This window comes from Nesoenas mayeri, assembly GCF_963082525.1.
Source record: "Nesoenas mayeri genome assembly, chromosome: 11".
Classification (NCBI taxonomy): domain Eukaryota; kingdom Metazoa; phylum Chordata; class Aves; order Columbiformes; family Columbidae; genus Nesoenas; species Nesoenas mayeri.
The window spans coordinates 23,828,717-23,850,403 of record NC_137563.1 but is presented as its reverse complement, the minus strand read 5'-3'; the positions used below and the strand labels follow the sequence as shown (position 1 = coordinate 23,850,403).

Here is a 21,687-nt window from a genome sequence, read left to right as displayed (position 1 = left end):
GCTCTAGTGACATAAACAGATCACCCAGGATCCTTCAGGCAGCCATAAAATTGAGGTGCTACAGAACCACCAAGACAGAAATACAGGAAAAGCTGCTACAGCAGGGTTCTTTGTATATATTTTATATATATATATGATTATATATCTGAATATATTCTCTGCAGCTTGTTTGCATGTAGCTGTTACACTTCCTCTAGAACATTCATTCCTTGTAATTGTACGCAAATAATCAACTTACATAGGATAATCTGTATTCTTATTAGCTGAAAAGTCTGATTGCAAATGACAGTCCAGATGAAATACCATTCTGGATTTAATCCAAAACCCACTACAGCCAAAAGGAAAAAACTTATTTCCACACTTTGGTGGCCTAAGAGTCCAATCTTGCTTTATTGGCAACAACAAACTGTTAATACTCACAAATCAGGCTCCTGACCCAGTTCAATCTCTTCAAGTATTGGATAAAATGCTCATACATTCTTCCAATCATATATCCATGGATAACTTGGAATTTGTTACTCTCAGGTGGCAAACACTTGCAATGAATAAATGACACACCATTACAACTCCTCCAGCTTACATCCCTGTTTTATGGTGGATCAAGCCCTTTGCAGGGCATCTAAAAGAAAGTCGTTACAATTCCATCCTTATTTGTAATGTAATATTGGCAAAGTACTTTGAATGAAAGCATTTTCAAACACATCCAAATATTTTAATTATCTGCATTACTCAGACAATGATCTTCAAGCTTGTCTACTATTTCACAATAATTATTTAGGGATTATTCAACTGATTCCCTCAAAAAGAGTTTCAACATAAGTTTTAAAAAATACAGAAGATTACCTATGAAAAAGAATTATTCAGTGTTATCATTGCAAACATTAAAGTGCACACATTGAAATACAGTCACTGATTTTGATGACTTTTTAATTTTTAATAAGATTCTTTCTTCAAACTTCCATATCAACAGTGTAGTCAGAGATAGGTAATGTTTTTGTTAAAGAGATCAAGCTCCACTGAGTAGCAATTCCTGATGGATATAATGGATTGTCTGGAACATCTTCCAAACTAGTGCCATTCCTATATACTTCCTCCTCTCCCATTCAAGATTGCACATGGGGGTTGACAACACAAGAACTTCTCTCATGCTTGCTATTAAAATAATTGTTGTAACTTCAATAACTTCTTACTAGAGAATATCATCATTAAAGTATTTTTTAGCTGTCTTAACAGAACTGGGCAACAGAAAATTAAATGTCAGTTAGGTATACACACCCAGCTGAATCATCATAGACTTGTGTTTTACAGACAAAATTTTGTGAACACAATAAGGATCAGATTTTGACAGAGATGGTATTAGTATTGGTATTAAATGGAGCACCGTATTTTCTTATGAGTTACAGTGAAATTAATTTCTAAACAGTTCTGTTACTCGTACATGCCAGGAACAAGTACTTCATAAAGTCTATATATACACTGAAGAATGCAGGTCTTCTATCAAAGTGCTCAGTGGTACCCATTAGTTTTTCCATTTTATTTACAATTTAAAATTTTCAGTTAATTTTAAATTAATATTCTTTATTAAAGTACACAAACATTATAAAAGTTATCTGTCAAATTTTTCACACATTACAGAAATTCTATTAGTCTAAAAACATTAACTTAAATGCGCAGTCAACTGAAAATGTGAACGGTTGAAAACATGTATTTGTGTTGTGCACAATGTGCTAAAGTAAGGCTGGACTTTTTCATAATTAAGAGAGAAAAATCAGCTTTGGTCTTCATAGAACATCCATAAAGCTTAAGTATAAACTCGAATATGAAGAGATATCCACAGAACAGTTTTCCGATTAACTGGATTACCTGAGCCAACTTACAAGTGACATGGAGGTACCTTGTCATTACTCAAAGTGCATTACATCAGTGATTTATTTTAGGACACTAAAACAAATGAAGTGAAATGTATAGGTTTTAATAGCCAAAAGGAAAAAAAAAAAATTCATAAAGTGGAATACGGTAAAAGAGCAAACACTGTCAATTGGCAAGCCTCTCTGTAACTGATAAACTTGGAAAAACATAAAGCAAAGATAGAGAAATTGATTTTGCCATGATGGTTCTCATCTCTTTTCTCATCATTAAAAAATTACTTGCATTTAACCTTGAAGATATTAAATTTTATATAGAAACCTACTAAATTAAATAATTGGCAAGGTGTGAATTTATTATTAAGAAAAAGAAATATTTTACCCATTCCTGGATCTTATGTTATACTGGTCTTGAAGTTACTTTCAAAAATACATCAAATAACTCATTTTCCACTTAAAACATATTACCATGAATAAGCAAGCACTTCTTGATTTAAGAGTCTTTTGTTTAGTGCTGTTACATATTAAAGTAATTCAGAAAAATATTTCTAAATCCTAGCATTAAAAAAATCCCCAAGTCTTATTAGGCATCTAAATAGACTAACCAAATCTGTTTTAGAAGTGACCTACCAAGGAAAATACTTTAAACCTAATTTTATTATTCTAGAATTTTATTTTTATTATGAAAATGTACACGTGTGGGGAGAATGGTTAACATACAAATATGAAATGACGTACTTTTGTTTCTCTACCATTAACACTAGAATACTAGAGTATCTTTTCAACCCATATACTTGTCGGCGTTATTCAAAACTCACCATTGCAATATTTCAATGTCTGGATGAAAACTTATAACCGCCAACTTTCTACTTGCTGGCCAAGGGGGCAGAACAGCAAATCTCCAGGAACTACTCTTATCACTGTGGCTACCAAGAGAAGAAAGGACAGGGGCTCTGTTTCCTCCTGTGAATTTACAGTGAGGCACAATTTAAGCCCAATTCACATGCAAGATTTATAGAGAAATGCTGTACTTACAGAAATAACTATGGAGAGTCAGTGACACTTTGCCCAGTTAGGTGTATCCAATTTATTTCTAATCCAATTATTGTCTCTGATTAATGGAGGATTTTGTCAGCATCTTGAGAAATTTACCATCTCTTGTCCTAAACAGAATTCTTCACATGGATCTCAATAGTTTCTAAACACTGAACACACCTAGAACTCTATGACTTCCTTACTCATTGTTTTTTCCATGTAAATAACTACCATATTTTCCACATACATAGTTGAAAATTACGGAAGAGGGGAACATTGCTTGCAGAAAACCATCTCCATTAGGATGCCTTTAACTCAGTAAAAGTTCAAGAATGCAGTCTGGTTTTATTGTGTAAATTCAAGGCAAATTCAGTCCCTAGTTAAAGAGGCTAGGAAGATATTTAAAAAATATGAATCATGTCTTTCCAAAAATATGATCATTCTCAAGTTATTTTCCCTGAAAATTTTCTGATCTCATTGTTAGAAACACAAATAAGAAGCCCTTCAGCTCTCCAAAAAATAAAAATAACACCAACAGAGGAAACATGCGTTAGTTTCAGAAGGCATTTTGTTATCCTTGCAGGATACTACTTACTGAAAAGTAGACTCCTCCAGAGAACATTCCTCCATATTCAAACAAAATCACCTCAAAACAGAATTTCAATTACAGTGTTAAACCAAGCTGAACATCTAGCCTCTTCATCAGTCGGCAACTTGGCTGAGGTATCCTAATTTTCTATCAATAACAAAAACCACAGGCATACACAGCCGCATAAAAGATAATGGTCTTTTATCCTCATGCAAATGATTGCAATAGTTACCAGTTCAAATTAAAATGGTATCCAAATTTAAATTATGCACAGACACACAAAGCATAAATAAAAACTCCATCAGCTAACTTTTTTGCTCCATCGCAAGTTAATTATTAGACAGGGAAAAAAATTTAAGGACCAGATGTTTGGACTCATATTATTAATTGCTCATCATACAGTATATAACTGATAAAGAACTCTATACACAAATTTTCAAGTCAAGTGAAGCTTCAGTAATCAACCTCACAATCAGTGTAATGTCTGTTATAGAAACGAAGGCAATAACTTCCCTTACTCAAAACTGATGCAAATGATTGTTTACATAAATTCCTACTGAAAAAACTAGTAAATGTGCTTTAACCCTGAAGGTTTTGCGCTGGCCCTCTCTTTTGGCAGCTACATGAACTTTTGTCTGATTTTCCAAAAGTGAAGCTTATGTGGTTGCACTGCTTGTGTATCTGTCTGACTTTACTTTTGAGTCCATGGAGCAACCTCATCTAAATGGGGGAGGAGGGAGATGCATTAGCAAATTTTTACAGTTATCGTGGTGAAAAACACAGTGAATCGGTAGAGGGTTCAAGTTACTGACCCTATGAAGTAAATAGGGGTACAACTTTCAGTCATTTGCATCTCATTTAATAAGCAGCTGCTAGTCAGCCAGCTGGTGCACGTATTCAGCATATCAACCAGACTACCCATCAGCCCCCATAGCATGTGCACGGCTCCAGGAGTAAACCATCATCTGCTTCAGATAGGCATCGCAGAAGGGAAAGGCACATGGATCCCAGAAAACAAAACTATAAGTAACCATGCTCTGCAAAACACAAGCAATGTGTTCTAATTAGGTGACAAAGGATTCTTGGTTCATGATAAAGACTGGTGTATTATAACTTGCCTGTTTAAAAAACAATTGAACAAACAAACAAAAAGTAATTAAAAAAAAAAAATTCCACAAAACCACAGCTCTGTATTTATCAAGGGCTCTGATCCTGCCAGAAAGCAAGCATCCGCAATTCCTAGAATATTAGATTGGACTTCTTCCTGATCACAAGCTTGCAGATGCTCCTCAGCAAATCTCAGAATTAAACTGAAATTTGATTTGTACTACCGATGCTTATATACTTTAAAACCAATCAATATGCAAATCATTATAGCAAGGCAATTCCAGCAGCATTTTCTGGGAACAACACAGTTGATTTAATAAAGCTGGAATGGACATTTGAAATTACAACATCATCTACCAAAGATATTCCCCTCCCAAATGCCAACTTTGGTATGAGTTTTCTGATTTGAGATTTCAAACTTGCACTCGAGACTACTTGATTCCAAGCAGGCATTCTATGATGTATGGTACTACTCATTGCAACTTATGGCCTGACATATCTACTCACAAATCAGCTTCCAGAGTGGGAAACAGATGGCATCAGGTGATTTCTTACAAATACAGCTCTTCCAGTGTGAGATGTCTCCTAACACCCAGCCTTTCAGACCCACTTCAGATTCTGCCAACTTTCAACCATTAGATAGAAAAATAACCTTCAATACAGCACTATTAGATCTTAAATGTGAAAAACTTCAGACTATCTTCTCTTTTAAAAAAACTCCTAAGATATCACATCCCAGCTCGTAGACCGTACTGAACACTGATAATAGGCATGCAAGCAAAGAAACAGTTAATCTTTTCACCAAAAATATCTCAACATGTCCTGTTTCCATTTGTGAGAAACAGATGACTGATCCTCAGCTCATTCAGAGTCTGACAGCTATTACAAGCTCCTTAACCATCACTCTTCTAATACCACCTCAAATTCTTAAGTGATTCCTAATGCAGATAGAAGGGCTCAGGGAACATGGAACACAAATCCACTGGAAACTAGGCTTCACAAAACAGCTTGTAATTAGTATGTTCTAATTAGATGCTGAACAACACGCAACCATCCACAATTAATTCTATGCGTGATATGGTTTAGGAAACATCACAACTAAGTTAGAAAAGATCACACGTCCCAGAAAATGTGAAAGCAATGCTAGGTGGCTCCCTTTATGTGGCCTACTGAAAAAAACCAAACCAAAACAAAAAAAACCCATCTTGTATAATGCTTGGGATTTATTTTAAACAATCCAGTCCTTATGACCGTCATTAGTTACATTACAGCTGCTGACAAAACCAGACAGTTAGTGGGAGTTCTAATAAACTAGCCATTAATTTGTACCTATGAATGCCTGATTTTAAGGGCAATATATTTAGTAGTTTAAAAGAATCATTACATCTGTCAATTAGCACCATCTTTTTTTAATTAAGTCATCTTTCCACAAGTGAAGAAAAAATACAGGAGATGTTTCATGAAGATCAGACGATTCTTCTGCCTAAAAATCAAATTTTTAAGGGCTGCAATGGCTAAAACAATGTTTTGAGCTGCAAATATTGATACATGAGCTAAACAGAGAAGGGAGATATGTTGCACATGTCTTTGGGCAAAGTTCTACTTTAAGGAGGCTATTCTGGTCCTGCTAATCAGGAAAGAAAAAATGGATCTCAGTAAGGGGAAAAACAAACAAACAAACAAACAAAAAAAACCACACACACAAAAACCTCCACCACAACAAAAAGTCCCAAACATACATTGTTGAAAACTATAGAGGGTTTTCAGAATACATTTAAGAATCACGGAGGGGGAAGGTGTTAATAACCAAAGAGCAGAATTCAGCATCTCACGTAACAGTGAACACAAAATTGGGCAAATACAGTCAACACTTGTGATGTAATCTGTGTGATTGTCCCCATTTTAACAGATAAATTACACACCTTATAAGCAACGTTATCATGATTTTAAGCACTTCAGGCATTGTAGACTCAGGAGAATGAAAATAAAGTCTTGGCACTGTGATACTAACACATGCAGAATGTGATTACTTCCTCCTGCGTAATTTTCTAAACCTGCTAATCGATCTGGAGAGCCTCACTCAAGTTTCAAATCCACAGATTAACTGAGAAGGAAAGCAGTCAATTTACTACTTTATTAAAAGTAACTGAACAGGTGCAGAAATAAAAAAATCCACTTCTCATTAGCTCATCTATGCTGTTCCAATCCTGAATGTTAAGTCTCAATAAGTCTTGACACCACAGAGATGCAACATGTGAAAATGGACTCATATCTGAAGGAACTTCCACTATAAAAACAAGAAAAAAATGCCACACCTTCCTTTGAAGGAAGCAAGTGCCTTATGTTTACCAATACCTCAAATAGTAGAAGCTCTCTCTTTTGCCTTGACCTGATGTCATGTCTCTGTTCCTTCCTTTATGTCAATACTAATTCAACTAAGGTTTATTTTGGTTTAGGTTTTTTTGAAGGTGTTTTGATGTTGTTTTTGTTTCCCCTCTCAGAGAGGACCTGTGGTCAGTTGTGAGGGTTGGGTGAGGAAAGGGCTTATTTGCTTCTTTATAGCCAGAGTGTTGTCTATACTGACTCACCTCATGCCTGGAAAAATTCATCAGAGAACACAAAAGGGATATCAAGCCAAAAGCACTGGCTGGACAAAGCCGTCCCCTTCTAAGCAGCAGCCTGTGCTCAACTTTCAAAACCATCTTTCATAGCAGAGACTTTACTAATGACCATCTCATCAACAGTATCTGAATAGATATAATATAGTCATCATTTCCTACCCAAAGAACAATACTACTACATGACTTAACAGAGTTTGAAGTATGAGGTCCCTTAAAGGAAGATTTTACTGTCTTCCTCTCTACAAAGTTTATTTCCACAATTTAAAAATTTAAATAAGATAGCCAGATCTATTTAACATTACAAGGAAAACATGACAACACTAGTTTGAACAGTGATTTCTGATACACAGACTGGAGTCACTTTATCTATTACCTTCAAGGCAAAAGACCCTGTAGCAGTGATTGAAGAGATCCATCAAAGAATAATAAAGGATGAAAAACCACTGTGGCATAAGCCATTCAAAAGCTGGTTTTGTTCATTTATTTGTTGGTGTTGCGGGGGGAGGGGGTTCTTTGTTTTGTTTTTCCTGGCCCTATTTCCATTTCCTCTTTTGCTTGACTCTCCTGGACTTTTTACCAGGTCAGGTGTACTCTCCCCTGCCTTCCCTTAGTTCTTCAAGCACGTATGCCCAGCCATCCCCTTTTATTTCCTAGTCCAGCTACACAAAAATGTTTTGTATCCTTCTCCCAGAATTAGATTCCTTCATAGCTCCATGTCCCACTCTGCATTTCCCAGCCTCTCTTCATGGTTCACACTCGTCCCACAACAGCTAAGACTGAGCTTCCCAATTTCCTGAATTTCAGCAGCTTTCTTTCTTCCATTTCTCATTACCTTGGCTCAGCATGAGATTTTTGGGAACATCAGCAACAAGAGTTGCTTTGCTCCTCAGTTGTAACACACAGTTCTGATATAACTTGTAAGCAATGAGAAACAGCTGCAGGGAGTAACAAAACAATTCCTTACTTTGAGTCCCAGCAACTGCAGAGCCGGCATCCTAAGTCCTGGATTGGACTCTCAAGCCAACCAGAGCTGGATTCAGTCTGTCACTGGCCTCAGTTCACAGCGATGACTAGCAAGGTCCTCTCCTAATATCAGCCATAAGGAAAAGAGATGAGATCCTCATGATCTCCCCCAAAATTTTATTTGAAGTTTTCACATTAATGGGATTTTATACTCTATTGGTCAGTTTCTTCGTCATCTGTTTCTCATTGCCCCTCTCCCGAGAGGTGCATCCATGCTTAGCAGTAACTTTGCATTCCATTGCTATGTTTACCAAAACATGTGTCTGATTTTCCAGGAAAATGCAGCTAATATGAAAGCTTTAGCTGAGAGGCAAATTCACTAAAAGCAGCTTGTTTTTAACAAAACCAGGACAAGTTTCCAGATATAAGACTAGCTGCAGCGTTTCAGATTGGGAATCCATCTCACACAGAGGCCTTTATCTGTAAGAAGACACCTAAGGAAGAGCAAGAACGGGAAGTACAGAAAGCATATGCTTATCCTACTACACTCCCAACCTCCAGTTATTTTCAGCCGAGGGAATTTCTTAAATCTGATTTTATACATGTAAAAAACGCACTTTTATCTTTCTTCCAGGTATCTTTTCCAGTCTCCCACTGAGTCCACAGAAACTTCTTAAACACACAGTGGCAATACAATGTTATAAAAAGTACCACCCATTCTCTGCCCTGAGAACGGCACTCACCAGCTTCATGTGATGGTCCACCCTTCTACTAGAATAAATCAACTTCTCTTCAGTTTCACGCATTCAAACACTATACAGTAATTTGTAGCCCTCTACCATATGCTCACACTACCTCTTTTCCAGGCTGGGGACAGACCTAGCCTAACCACTCATTAAAAAACAAACAAACAAACAAAAAACAAACGCTGTCACAGAACCTGTCACTGAGAGGCAGAAAGACAACTCAGCATCAAACAAGTTAAAGCCTGGCAATTCTACCTGCCAGTGGTGTATTCCCACTTCCAGCAGAATCTTCAGAGAATTCACCTGTAAAGCTGCAAAAAAAGCTCTTCTGAAGATGTGCAGAATAGTTTCTGAAAAGCTGTTTCATAGAGATTACAAAAGACTCCTCTTGACAATAATATAGACCTCTCAAGATTTAATTCTGTAAGACATAAGAATTTAACAAGGCACAAGAACAAATTTTTGTTTTCTGACATCATGAACTACCTACCTCTGAAACAGCAAAGTATTTTGTTGAAATTAAAAAAAAGATTTGAAGTAGATACCAGCCATAAGAGGTTACAGACCACCCTGTTAACATTTAGGAAAGTAATATGTGACTTTAAGACAAAACCTAATTATTTAAAGTGCCAGGCACAATTAAATATAAATACCATGACTTGTATAAGCTATAAAGCACCATGAAAAGTACCAGTTTCCAAAATGTTCAATTTGCTGATGGAGGCAAACTTAGCAGTAAGAAGCAAGTAAACCACTTAGATTGCCTACAATTAAAGAGATGAATAATTTTATGACAGGACAGCTACTACTGGCACCACGATATAAACTTCATTGCCTGCAGTGACTGAGTTCAAGAGAACGAACTCATGAAATGAAAGACAAGATTAAACTGGCAAAAACAGGGTTCTAGAGAGGGAAGTTCTGCAATATAAAAAGGTGATATCCAAAAATTCCTTTGTTTTATTCTTAAGAATCTGTTGCATGTTCCAAGAAAGCCACTTAAATGGCTAGGTAGCTTTTAAAACAGCATGGAAGGCACAGTAATTTAGATTTTTCAGGGCTATTTTAACACAATTTAGTTCTATTTTACAAATGTATTCTTGCACATTTGGTATTTGTAAATAAACTACTGTCAATGTTTACTGCAAGGTGACAATAAAACCTGGCAAATGGACAAAACCAGGACAACTACGTAACTGGCAGAGGGTATTTACACACATACTCACTGGTACTCTATAGCATTATTTCTGAAAATAAATCACAAATGTATTTTGGTATGTTCATAGCTATTACAGATACAAACAGTGTCTCTCGAACCATCACTTAAACCCCTCCCACAGACACTGCAGCTAAGACTTTTCCTTGTTTTAAACCATAGTAAACAAAACAAGCAACGCCAAGCAGTATGATCACATAGGACTAGCTTCTGGAACTTAATTCTCCTGATAACACTGATACTGATTTCAACAGATGAACAAGTAAACAGAAAAAGGCATAACTGTCATATACTTTAACTGTTGCATTGATCTCACTAGGACTATTTGTATGAGCATGTGTATAGCAACTTATACAATCAGTGTAAATAAGGGTTCCATAATCAGGCTCGAAGCACTGTTCAGAGACACTGCAGTAAACTAAAGCACTCACAGAAAGCAAAAGGAAGGAATCATCACTAGAAATGCAGATTAACTATCAAACTTCAGTAGCATTATTATAAATGCACCATAATTAAATGCAATGAAGTCCATTTTAGAATTGGTTTTGGCAGTGTGAAAGACTACTTTTAAATTTTACGTGCAGCAAATTACGCACTGTGCTATTCATATTTTGAAAGCATTTTACATGGTCAGAATTTCAAATACAAGAAACATTCTGTGCTGTGCCTTTCAGAGGCACAAAACACCTCAGCATGGGAAAAAGGAGCAGCAAGCAACAGTTAACATCACACTCATCAGGCCTGTATCGTCATAATGCTGCTGGGCAGTACAAATATTAACTGACTCACATTTCTAATGAGTTAACTAGAACAGATGATACAGCAGCCATGGCTAACAAAACATATATAATCCATCATGAAGTTACAGTTTACTAGATAGCATCTGACCTGGCATATTAAAGAAAAGTATTTAAAAGTATACAAACACATTAGGAAAATTTTATTCCCATTCTGAGCTTTTGCGTTAAAAAACCAAAAAAAACCAAAAAAACAAAAAAACCCGAACTCTGCAGCGTCAGTACATGCAGCATTAGATTTTATCACCTTCCACACCTGACAGACTAAGTTGCTCCATCTTTGCATTTAAGACACTTCTACCAGTGGACACTTAAGTTTTCCTTAAAGAAAACTTTCTTTTTGCATTTTTGTATTGAAGAACAGCAATTCTCTATTCCTCTTAGGCTACCATTTTTCACTCCAAAGCGTTCGCACCACTCAAGCCTCGCTCTTGAAGGACACACATTCTGCTATATTTAAAAAGACAATATTATTTCAGAATTAAATACAATCTTTTTTGAAAGTTTGCAAGAGACTATCCAAGGCATTTATTAAAAACCCCAATAGAATATTCAAGTCATTTGTGTATCACAACACTTATCTTTTCTATTACAGACTCACACATCATGGAATCTATCTTCCTGTTTTGCTTCAGAATTATTCATCAATATGCTACTGTACGAAATTAGACATAAGAGCTCTAGCTACACAACACAGAATAGTGTTTCTTTTGATAAAGATGTCCCAAGAAATAAAAATAAGCTATCATCTGCCTGAATGAAACATTTTTTTGGTTTTTTTTCTGAAATCAATGATACAGTTGAGGATAACTAGGCTGTTAGCACCAAGGCATAGTTTTGATAACCTTCTTCTTCCACCTAGTGGCAAGACACATAAAAAACAAGCTGGTCTTCAGGAGTTCAGTCATAAGATATTTTCAACCAACTCTACGAAGATTCACTGTTGTTATAAGGAGGGCTGCATCCTGTAGAATTCTAGTTTTAATGTTGAAGTTCACAAGTAATAAACATACTATCACAAGGAGCTTAGAAATGCACTTATATGACAAAACTGTTGAAACAAGCCAAAGTTCTCTTTACAGGTATATTATTCATTTTTGAAGCTCAGTATTTTTGTCTTCCAGGCTATTCAGTCTGATCATCTTTTAAGTAAGTGGTTGGAAATACCCAAATCTGCATTCTGCCTCAACTGCTCAAGTATTTACTGAAAAGACTGGCAGAGGGGGTGGGGAAAGAACCACAGTAAAACTGCTCAGTGTTTCATTAAACTCAGTAAATCAAATACCACAATAGTAGAAGCTATTTAAGACAGAGAATTCTATTGCCCTATAGGAAGGACAGTTGTAGCAGTATCTAAGAACTAATTAGAAGTTTATGACAAATTATCTGGCCACAATAGAAAAACCAGCCTATTAGTACTGAGTTCTATGCAAGCAACAGAATCAGGGCTGAGATGATCTCTCCTTTTCCTCAGCTTGGGGTACCATAGTGAAGAACTGCCTCCAGCCATTCACATCCACACATTTTGCAAGAATCCAGTGTCTTTTTAGGCTGTCTGTTCCCCTGTCTGGTTCAGGTGCAATTGGCTAATTAATTTAAAAATTGTTGTCGTAGTGAAGGAAAAGGTGATGACAATATTGCCAGAAAGGCAAGAAGGCAGACCTAACTCAACAGTCCCATTTTCTTGGGAATTCTGGCCAAATATGGTAAAATAATTAAAAATTGCCACGCCACTGACATTTTCATACTTAAGATTATCTAAAGCCTTTGAAGACCTAAAAAACCACTCTGTACCCCAAATGCATATCCCCCCATTTCTAAAGTAATAAAAGCCCCGCATCTTACACCCAATACGTCACAGGGTATAACTGGCACAAAGCCAAATACTACCCACAGAAAATACTTATAAGACAGGGTGGTAGGTTTTTGTTTTTGTTTGTTTGTTGGTTTGGTTTTGGTTTTTTTATAGAGAGCAATGGCTAAGGAGTGCTCAAGGAGAAATGGATTTGTGGCTAGAGTACTTGCATGATCTATACTTTCTATCATGCAGCTCTGCATTTTATCAAATTGATATCCTACATAAAGTATACCTAGTGTGACAATTTAGAAAATTTATCTGTACATATCAGATTCTTGATAAAACTTTGACATACAAAACCAGCACAATACTGAATGCCTCTCTATCTATGCATGCATGTGTATACACACACTGAGCTACACTAGATCGAATCATGTTCCTTCTAGGCCAGAATTAATCACTGAACATGTACTTACACGGAACTCATGCAGAACAGAATTTGTTTTTTCTTCAAGTTCGTATGTCATGAAAAAAAGGCAATTGAGGAAAGACAGCCTACAACTGGACTCCAGTGTAAAATGAAACCTGGTTAAAAAGCCAATCATAGCAAGAAGGCTACGAACCAGCTTGTCATCTCGACAAACACCGATGCCATCCCTGCAAAGTCCTGGGAGCTGTGATGCTGGCAGGCATTGTACTGTCCAGTGATGAGCCATGAATTCACTACTGTGAGCCAAGACACTGTGCTTTCATCTAATGCATACCTTATGTCAAGACTCTTCCCTACAGTAAGTTTCAACCACAGGATTAATTTAACTTTAAATCTTTAGAAACAAGTCAGTGCACAGGTTTCAGCTCTGCACTTCAGGAGCCCATATGGAAACCTTCTGATGAAGGGCAGCATTTACAGTTCAAACAATGTTAAAGCTCAGAAACACACATGTGAATCACCTGACAGCACTGTGGAACAGCATGCCTCAAGTGATGTCTATACGGCAATTCCCATTTTCAGAAGCGTCTAGCATTACATTTTGTACTGCAGAGACAATTATTTTACGTTAAATTACTTATTTAGAGGAAGTAATCTATTTCCCTCCAAGTTAATATAATTTGCATCCAAAGTCAAATCTGAAGTAGTCAGTTTGAAGCGCACATGAATACAAGATGAAGCCTCTGAATAAATTATTTGATTTACTGTCCCTTACATACAAAACATCATTCATCACATGAAGACAACCTTTGTGGAAAAAAACTCATTCTGAACATTTGCATGCATTTTGTTGACAAACCATTTAAAATGAAGTCTAAAAACATAGTGAAATTTAGATTTTTGTTTTGCTTTTGACTGAAATTTCAAAAGCAGCTTTTAGATGTATCTAAAAAGAATTTTAATCAACATTTATTGAATTATTCAATATTTCAGACTGATGACATTCTTTAGAAAACTGTACACAGATTGAAGGTAGAAAAGCCAAACAATTAAAAGTACAATACTTAGAATTTTCAACAGATGGCACTTCATAGCAAGGAATCTATAGCGTCTAATTAAAAGAGAGCAAAAACAATTGGATGGCCCAGTGTATTGGCATGCCAAAGTCTGTACCTGAAAGAGGCTAATATCCTAAATTTGAAAGTATATATACATAAAACTGGAAGTACAAAGAGGGAATTCTAAAGCCAAACAAAACCTCTGAAGTAACATTCTATTTCACAGATATTAATCACACAAAGATGTTCTTCACAAAGGCAGATATTCTCATCTTCTTTTGCTCTCAAGCAGAATTTACATGTAAAGTTAAAGATAGCACAGAAAACATGACCAGACAATGGTTATTACTGCTAAGATAACAGAAAATCCTTTTAGTAATGTGACTTAAAGTGCAGTCTTGTGCAAAATTTTGCACGCATTTTGATAACTAAAGATACACACAAGATTTTTAGAATCATTTATGAGCTAAACAAACAAGAAAGGCCTGGGAGCATTGCTGCTCTGAGTTACAACCCAGCTTACACATTTATGTTGTCAGTCTGAGGGGAAGGTGCTTACTAATGAGAGTCACAAAAGACAAACGGAGAATGACAGCATTTCAAGAAACTCGAGAGGAGCTAGCAGTTATCTTCAAACACCTAATGGGTAGTTACAGTGAAAAACAGTCACTCTTCTTGGAGATGCTCAGAGAAAGGACAAAAGGCAATGGGCACAAGTCGCAGCACCAGGAAACAGACATTACATAAGTTTTTGTAACAGAAGTAACTGAGTATTGAAACAGGCTACCCAGAGCATTTGAAACTTTATCTTTGGAGTTATTTGAAACTCAACAAGGCTCTCTGCAAACTCATCTAGTTTCAACAACAGTCATGCTTTGAGCAGGATGGTAGACTACAAGAACACTAGTCTCTTCTAGGATCTTGCGGGATTCTAAATTGTTCAGTAGAAAGTGCTGCACAAAAGGACGAGAAAAAAACAACACATCCTCATGGCATAACTTCTGAAATATACTCCTTCAATTTTGAATTTGATATTCTCTCAGACTCCCAAAACAATCCTCCTCACAAAACTAGAGAACACAACCAGCTTCTACACTGTGATGAAAAAACAACTTCTCAATGAGGGTGACAGAGCACTGGAACAGGCTGCCCAGGGAGGTTGTGGAGTCTCCTTCTCCAGAGACATTCAAAACCCACCTGGACATGTTCCTATGCGACCTCACCTGGGCGTTCCTGCTCCAGCAGGGAGATTGGACTGGATGATCTTTTGAGGTCCCTTCCAATCCCAAACATACTGCGATACTGTGATACTGTGACAGTTCAACAGGATGAAGGACTGAAGATCATGTCGTGGTCTGAATCCGCATTCTGAACGAAACCAAAAGTTTGATTTTGAAGTCACCTACTTTTCAGATGTAGGATATGCTTAGTGGGTGAGATTCCCATTTTCTAATTTAATTTAAAAAGGATCAAGTCAGCAGCCACAAACAAGCAGCACTTAGTATGCTAGGAAAAAAAAAAAAAATCCCATTTGTAAAACCTGCAAGAGTGTACATATTGGATGTTACCAGCTAACAGTATTCAGTACTGTTAAAAATATGCATGCCTGTATGTAGAAACGTGGGCACATACAATTAGAGTATGCCCAAGGTTAGGTGGCCTACAAACAAATTCTCTTATGTCTGAGCTGAATCCTTAAGGCGGTGTGACAAGGCCTTAAAACCCCAAAGGACCTTCCAAAAGGAAGACGCGGGGAACTACAGACCAGTCTCACCTCTGTGCCCGGCAAGATCATGGAAGGAATTCTTCACCATGAGGCTGATGAGGCACTGGAACAGGTTGCCCAGAGAAGCTGTGGATGCCCCATCCCTGGCAGTGTTCAAGGTCAGGTTGAATGGGGCTTTGAGCAACCTGGTCTAGTGGAAGGTGTCCCTGCCCATAGCAGGGGGGCTGGAACTAGATTATCTTTATGGCTCCGTCCAACCCATTCTATGACTTTATGATAACAAACAAGCTTTTGTAGGCACACAGCTATATCAAAAATTTTAATAAACATTATGAGAAACTTTTCCTGGAATGCATAAAGCCTTTTGTAAATCTACCCTCTGTATCTAAATATCACTAGAAGTTCCACACTAAATGTGAAGCAGAGAGGTCTGCTAATAAAGTAACTAATTAAGTTCCGCCTTCAGCACTGTACAAAGAAAAACTTCAGGTATCGGAAAGGGGCTGGCTACTGTTATACCTCCAGCATCTTGCAATGCAAGTACTGTGCCACAAAATGCCATAACAGCTATATTATTTTCTGTTCCTGGAGGAAGCATTCTTTCTCCTGATAGCAATTAAAGAGTTTAGTGCACATGATCTCATTCAACAGCCAAGAAACAAACAAGCAGCAGTGAAAATGCTTCAGAAATGCAGCCACTACAAGAAGCCAAAATATTCCAAGCCAGATGTTGCCCTTGTGAAGCTTAGAGTTCTCATGAAAACAAAGGTGTAACTTTGGCACATTTTTTTCCCCCTTCATTGGTAGAAACAGATCCATCTCTGTCATATAGATGAAAAACTCCATACCCAGATGAACTGAAACAGAAGCCATTGCTTATTTCACACATTTAGAATGAAGTGGCCTAAATACTTCACAGTTTAAGATTGCTCAATGCTTTCATTGTCAAGGAAAGCCTTACTAATCTGATATTTACAAACACTGCTCAAAATGTTCAAGTTTTTTACACACACCTTCATCTAACCTTAATGCTATTGTATAAAAACGTATGTCTCAACCCATTTAATTAGAGAGAGACTTCCATATATCTGATTCAGGCTGCTTCCAGTCTTCTCTTATTAGTTCTTTCAGGTTCAATTCTTTAAAAAATTCCAGGCAATGACTGCAAAGAGAAGAAATAAACAAAAATGTTACAAGTCTCAGCATGTGTCTTAATTAAAGGCAGTATCCTCAAGAGGTTTAATTAATCTTTATTTTCATGTTTTCTTGGGCAGGAATGTAACCATCATTCTATGTGTTCTTTTTCCAAAATCTGAGTTTTTTTATAAAAACACTACTGTCTTTCTGAAAATTTTGTACTAGAAAACAGGGCAAAATCCTCAGCTATGAGCAAGTATCACACAGCACAAAGTGAAATGAACAGAGTGCCCTCCTTTTAAACTCCCTCATCTTATGTTGCCTGGAACTGCAGCCAGAGCAAGAGCACAGTACTGTTCTACTTTATGAGTTACCTGCATTCCAATGAAGTAAATATAATTTACAGCTCTTGAGCAATTGAAAAATTGTATCCCTGTGATATCCTCTCCTTACAGAAAGGAGGGTGGCAGGACAGGATAACAAAGCTAGTAAATATATCTTTTCTGGAAGGCTACAAGGCTCATTTCCTTTAAACATTATGAAATCAGTTCTTGCTAAGAGTTTCTCCTTTAGGCTACCATAGAGAAACAGAAGGAAGACACCGCACCCAATTCCTAATTCTCACATAAAATAACTGTCAAACAGTAGATAGAACATCTGACACTGCACTACCCATTTAAAAAGGTAAGTAGAATTCTCTTATTAGAAAGTAATTTGTAAAAGTGAAGACAAACTAAGAGCAATGAACATAGCAAGGAGCAACCTTTCACATAATTGCATCTGCTACCAATGTCTGAAAAAGTCAAGGGTTCTTTTTGGAAGAAGTACTACAGAAAGCATATAAATAATCCCTTCCTGAAAAATATTACCAGCATTCTCCAGTTTACCGCAGGAAAAAAGTATCTATTTCTTACAGAACACAGCTAAACAGAATATTCTTTATTAGCAATAGTTTACAATTTATTTTTTACTTCCAAAAGTTAATTTTTTCTTAAAGAAAGGCAAAAAAGGGTAACTTATCTAAAATTTACCTTACCTGGCCATAATTTCATGTTGATTAACAAGTTTGTATAAGAACTATGGTGGAGTTCTAGAGCTAGTTCATTTATACAAAGTGTCCAGAGGTTTTATCAAATCATCTCAGCCTCACAGTCAAAGAAAATAAAGAGGCTCAAAGCATAACTTAAAAATCAAGATATTCTAGTTTTTTCTATTCATACTGGGTATCTTTTTAATATACTTTTCAGTTTAGTCTGCCTTTCAATTTTTTTCCATAATATGGAACCATCTGTATAGGTGAGGTCGTTTATCACAGCAGAGGAGAAGCAAAAGAGATTTACTGGAAATGTACCTAGTGAAATTAACACTAAACAACATTTCAGAAGGTGCTGGAGGCAAGGAAAATATAGAACAACCTATCTACGATTTAGCTGAGGAAGGTAATAAAACAGATGCCAATGGTGCTGAATGTATCACTTGCTGTGCAGCTAGGGGATAACCCAGCAATCAGGCACTGGTTACAGCTATCTGCTATGGGGCCTTATACAAAGTACAGTGCCAGTGGAGCTGGGGCTGAGCAGTATAGTTAAAATCCTACTGGCACTTAGTCTGGAAACCAGGTTAGCTTGCTTTAAGTATTCCAAAAATGGTGCAACTATTCTACAAAAAAGCTAATTTCACGCTTACAAATCTGGTTTCTGTCCTTCCTGTAGTTCATGTCGAGGCACGGGATGAAGCGCTTCATACTTTCTCTCTTCTCCTGAGCCATGAATTGCAAATTTGTTAGTGCACAGTGGAAAATAGTGCCATGGAAGGTGAGCTTTACCCTCCCATTTGGTTTTCATTCTGGTAACCTCAAACTCTAAAGGAAGATCTTCCTGGTAAAGAAGGAAAATAGAGTTAACATCATCTCCCAATCAGGCAACAGGTACCTAAAACCAAATATCTTTTCTGTACCTTATGAATGTACTTGACCACTTACTTTCCAAACTCTTCTTTTGCCAGAAAGCAGCAGCAACAAGTGTTGTCCATGGCTGTCAAGAAATCAGAACACAATTTTCTTAAAATCATGCCAAATTATTAGCGTACTGTTCTGTCACAAACGTTCACACTCTTCGGATTGCAACAACTTTGGTACCCGGCCTTCGTCATACATATATCTAACAAAACATTAGAACTGGAAATGCAAATTAACATTTGTGACTTTTGCCAGAGTGCTGTACTTACGGATAAAGTTCAACTTCTAAATACTGTTCAGTTCTGTCACTCAAGAAAAATGCTTCAACAACTAAAAAAAAAAAAACCACAACACAGGCTATCAGTATTTTATAATAACTATTTTAAAATATCCTAGACACCTTCATATCCCTCTAAAACAATCTTGCTTTTCATTTCTGGCCTGTGCCATGGCAGAATTTGTCTAGCTGTGTACATGCTACTGACAGCTTCCTATTTAAAATCCTATGCCATCATTGTAACTTCAAGAGCTTTTTTTTAATACCTATCACCACAAAGAGCTTTACAAAGCATTATACTAATTTTATTTACTTCACCAACTCTAGCTTTGGAAATACAGATCTTGATGCAGCAGAAAAATGGCAGGTTTATTAACAACCACTAGCTGCCAATGCAGTAAGAAAAGCATCAGCACATAGTGATTTCATCTAGTATGCCTGCTGTGAACAAAGCTGACCAAGACAGAGCAATTCTAGTCAATCATACTCACAGTAGTCACTATGGGTAGAGCACTTAAGTGCAAAAGTCTTATGTTTGCTGGTAGCCTGAGGGTTCAGAGCAGCAGAAAAAAAAAAAAAAAAAGATGAAAAGAGGAACATACGCTCACAGCAGAGCACACAGCCCATAACCAAGTCTGCTAAATCTCGGAAATAGTAAGAAAGTGTTTAGCTCAAATGACTTTTCCCTGTCCTGTAGATGGCTGGTACTTTGGACAAGGGATCAGTATTCCACATGTAACTGAAAGTCAGGTGTGACTACTGGATCACGTCTCAGGAATACAAAGTAGCACTATAATGGTGCTTCTCACAGCAATAACATTATATAATTATTCTAACTAAAGCTTTCTAATATGATTGCTAACTTTATTTTTACATTTTAGGTAATAAAATCAAAGAGGTGCTAATGTTGTTCTAATATAGCTTTAATCAGAACAGTTCAATAATCAGGAAGCAGATTGCTGCTGGAAGCATTAAATTCTTGCATTATTCAAAGCAAGAGGTAAAAGTGACAGTACTGACAGGAAAGCAAAATGAAAACAGCATTCCTATAAGGATATTCTCCATTCCATTTAGGTACAATTGTAAGCCATATTTTATGACTTGCTCTTTCTGTGTTTCATATCTTTGTATTCCTCAAATACACTTTGGAAAAGCGATTGAAGTAAACATGTTCTAGCTATTGCTCTCCATTTCTTAAAGCAAAAGCAGAACCCATCTTTAGGATTTCACTCCTATTTACCTAGTGCAAATGCATTTCTACACATATGCCACAAAATTATTTTGTTATTCTAACATGTCAAGCCTCTGTTATTCCACAAGTTATATCAGTAAGCCATAAACTAAGTTTGAGTGCCTATACTATTGACAGGATCAGGAAGAGTCAGCATCATCATTCTTGAGACTATTCCAGCTCATTGTACTCCATTTCTTTATGGCCACTGAGTGACAAAACATATTTGCTTCTTTTCACAGTCATTTGTATTGTTGCTCTACCATAAAACAACCACTCACCTCACAGCCAGGAGTGTTAGTGATGAAAATCAACTAACTACCTAGAAAAAGAGCATCACTCTTGATACAGTTTGGGGTAGTTTACAGCTGAATATAGTATAAGGCTTAGAGTTACTCAAGGAGCTCTTTAAGGGTTTACAGTGATTGCAACTAAATTCTTTCGCAAAGACCTCAGGATATAAGAGAAAGGAAAACTTTCACATTTCAGATCTGATCTTTAAAAGCAGTACTGTGACTAAATAAACTGAATTGAATTAGATGTCATGCACTCACAACCACTAGATCACTTAAAAAAAAAAAAAAACCCCAAACATTATAGACCCTTAAATAAAGACCAGGCGTATTAACTACAGAGGAACACCAGTGTTGACACAGATCAGATATTTGCAACAGAATGGTTATACTTACCCTCATAGTCCCACAGTCTACTACAAGGTTTCCCTGGCTCTCTAAGTGGTGCTGGAGGATCATTAAAGAATGGAGCATTAACTTCCATTAGCAGTCCTGCATTGTCTGATTTCAGCTCAATTGTTACTGGCTCATGGCTCACAGGTAAACCATCCCATGTGTGTTTAATTCTAAATTCTGTCAAAGAAGATTTCATTCCATTCCACCATCAACTGCACTATTTGCTTGGCCAGGAAAAAAGCACACTTTCTTACAGTCAGTCATGGCAACAGAAGAGCTGAAATAGTTTAGCTTTATAAACCAATTAAATAAATAGTTACATGAATACTTTTCATAGGTTTTTAAACCTGTATGGTTACAAATCACTCTGAAGTCTTACCAAGCTTAAGGCATTTCAACTATGTACTTAAATAAACACCTTCCAAAACTATCAGAAATATTTATC

The 21,687-nt window shown here is 36.7% G+C and overlaps 1 protein-coding gene across 1 annotated transcript; it reads right to left on the bottom strand.

Moving 5' to 3' along the window:
• Positions 1-17,013: 17,013 nt before the first annotated feature.
• LOC308044347 (UPF0462 protein C4orf33-like) lies at positions 17,014-21,442 on the bottom strand (the record flags this gene model as incomplete). The annotated part of the gene is made up of 5 exons (XM_080350995.1): positions 21,243-21,442; positions 19,315-19,375; positions 19,070-19,121; positions 18,775-18,965; positions 17,014-17,113 (listed from the first exon to the last, which is right to left on the bottom strand). Exons 1-5 carry the CDS (start codon positions 21,436-21,438, stop codon positions 17,014-17,016), a joined length of 600 nt encoding a protein of 199 aa, XP_080207121.1. The 5' UTR covers positions 21,439-21,442.
• Positions 21,443-21,687: the final 245 nt, after the last annotated feature.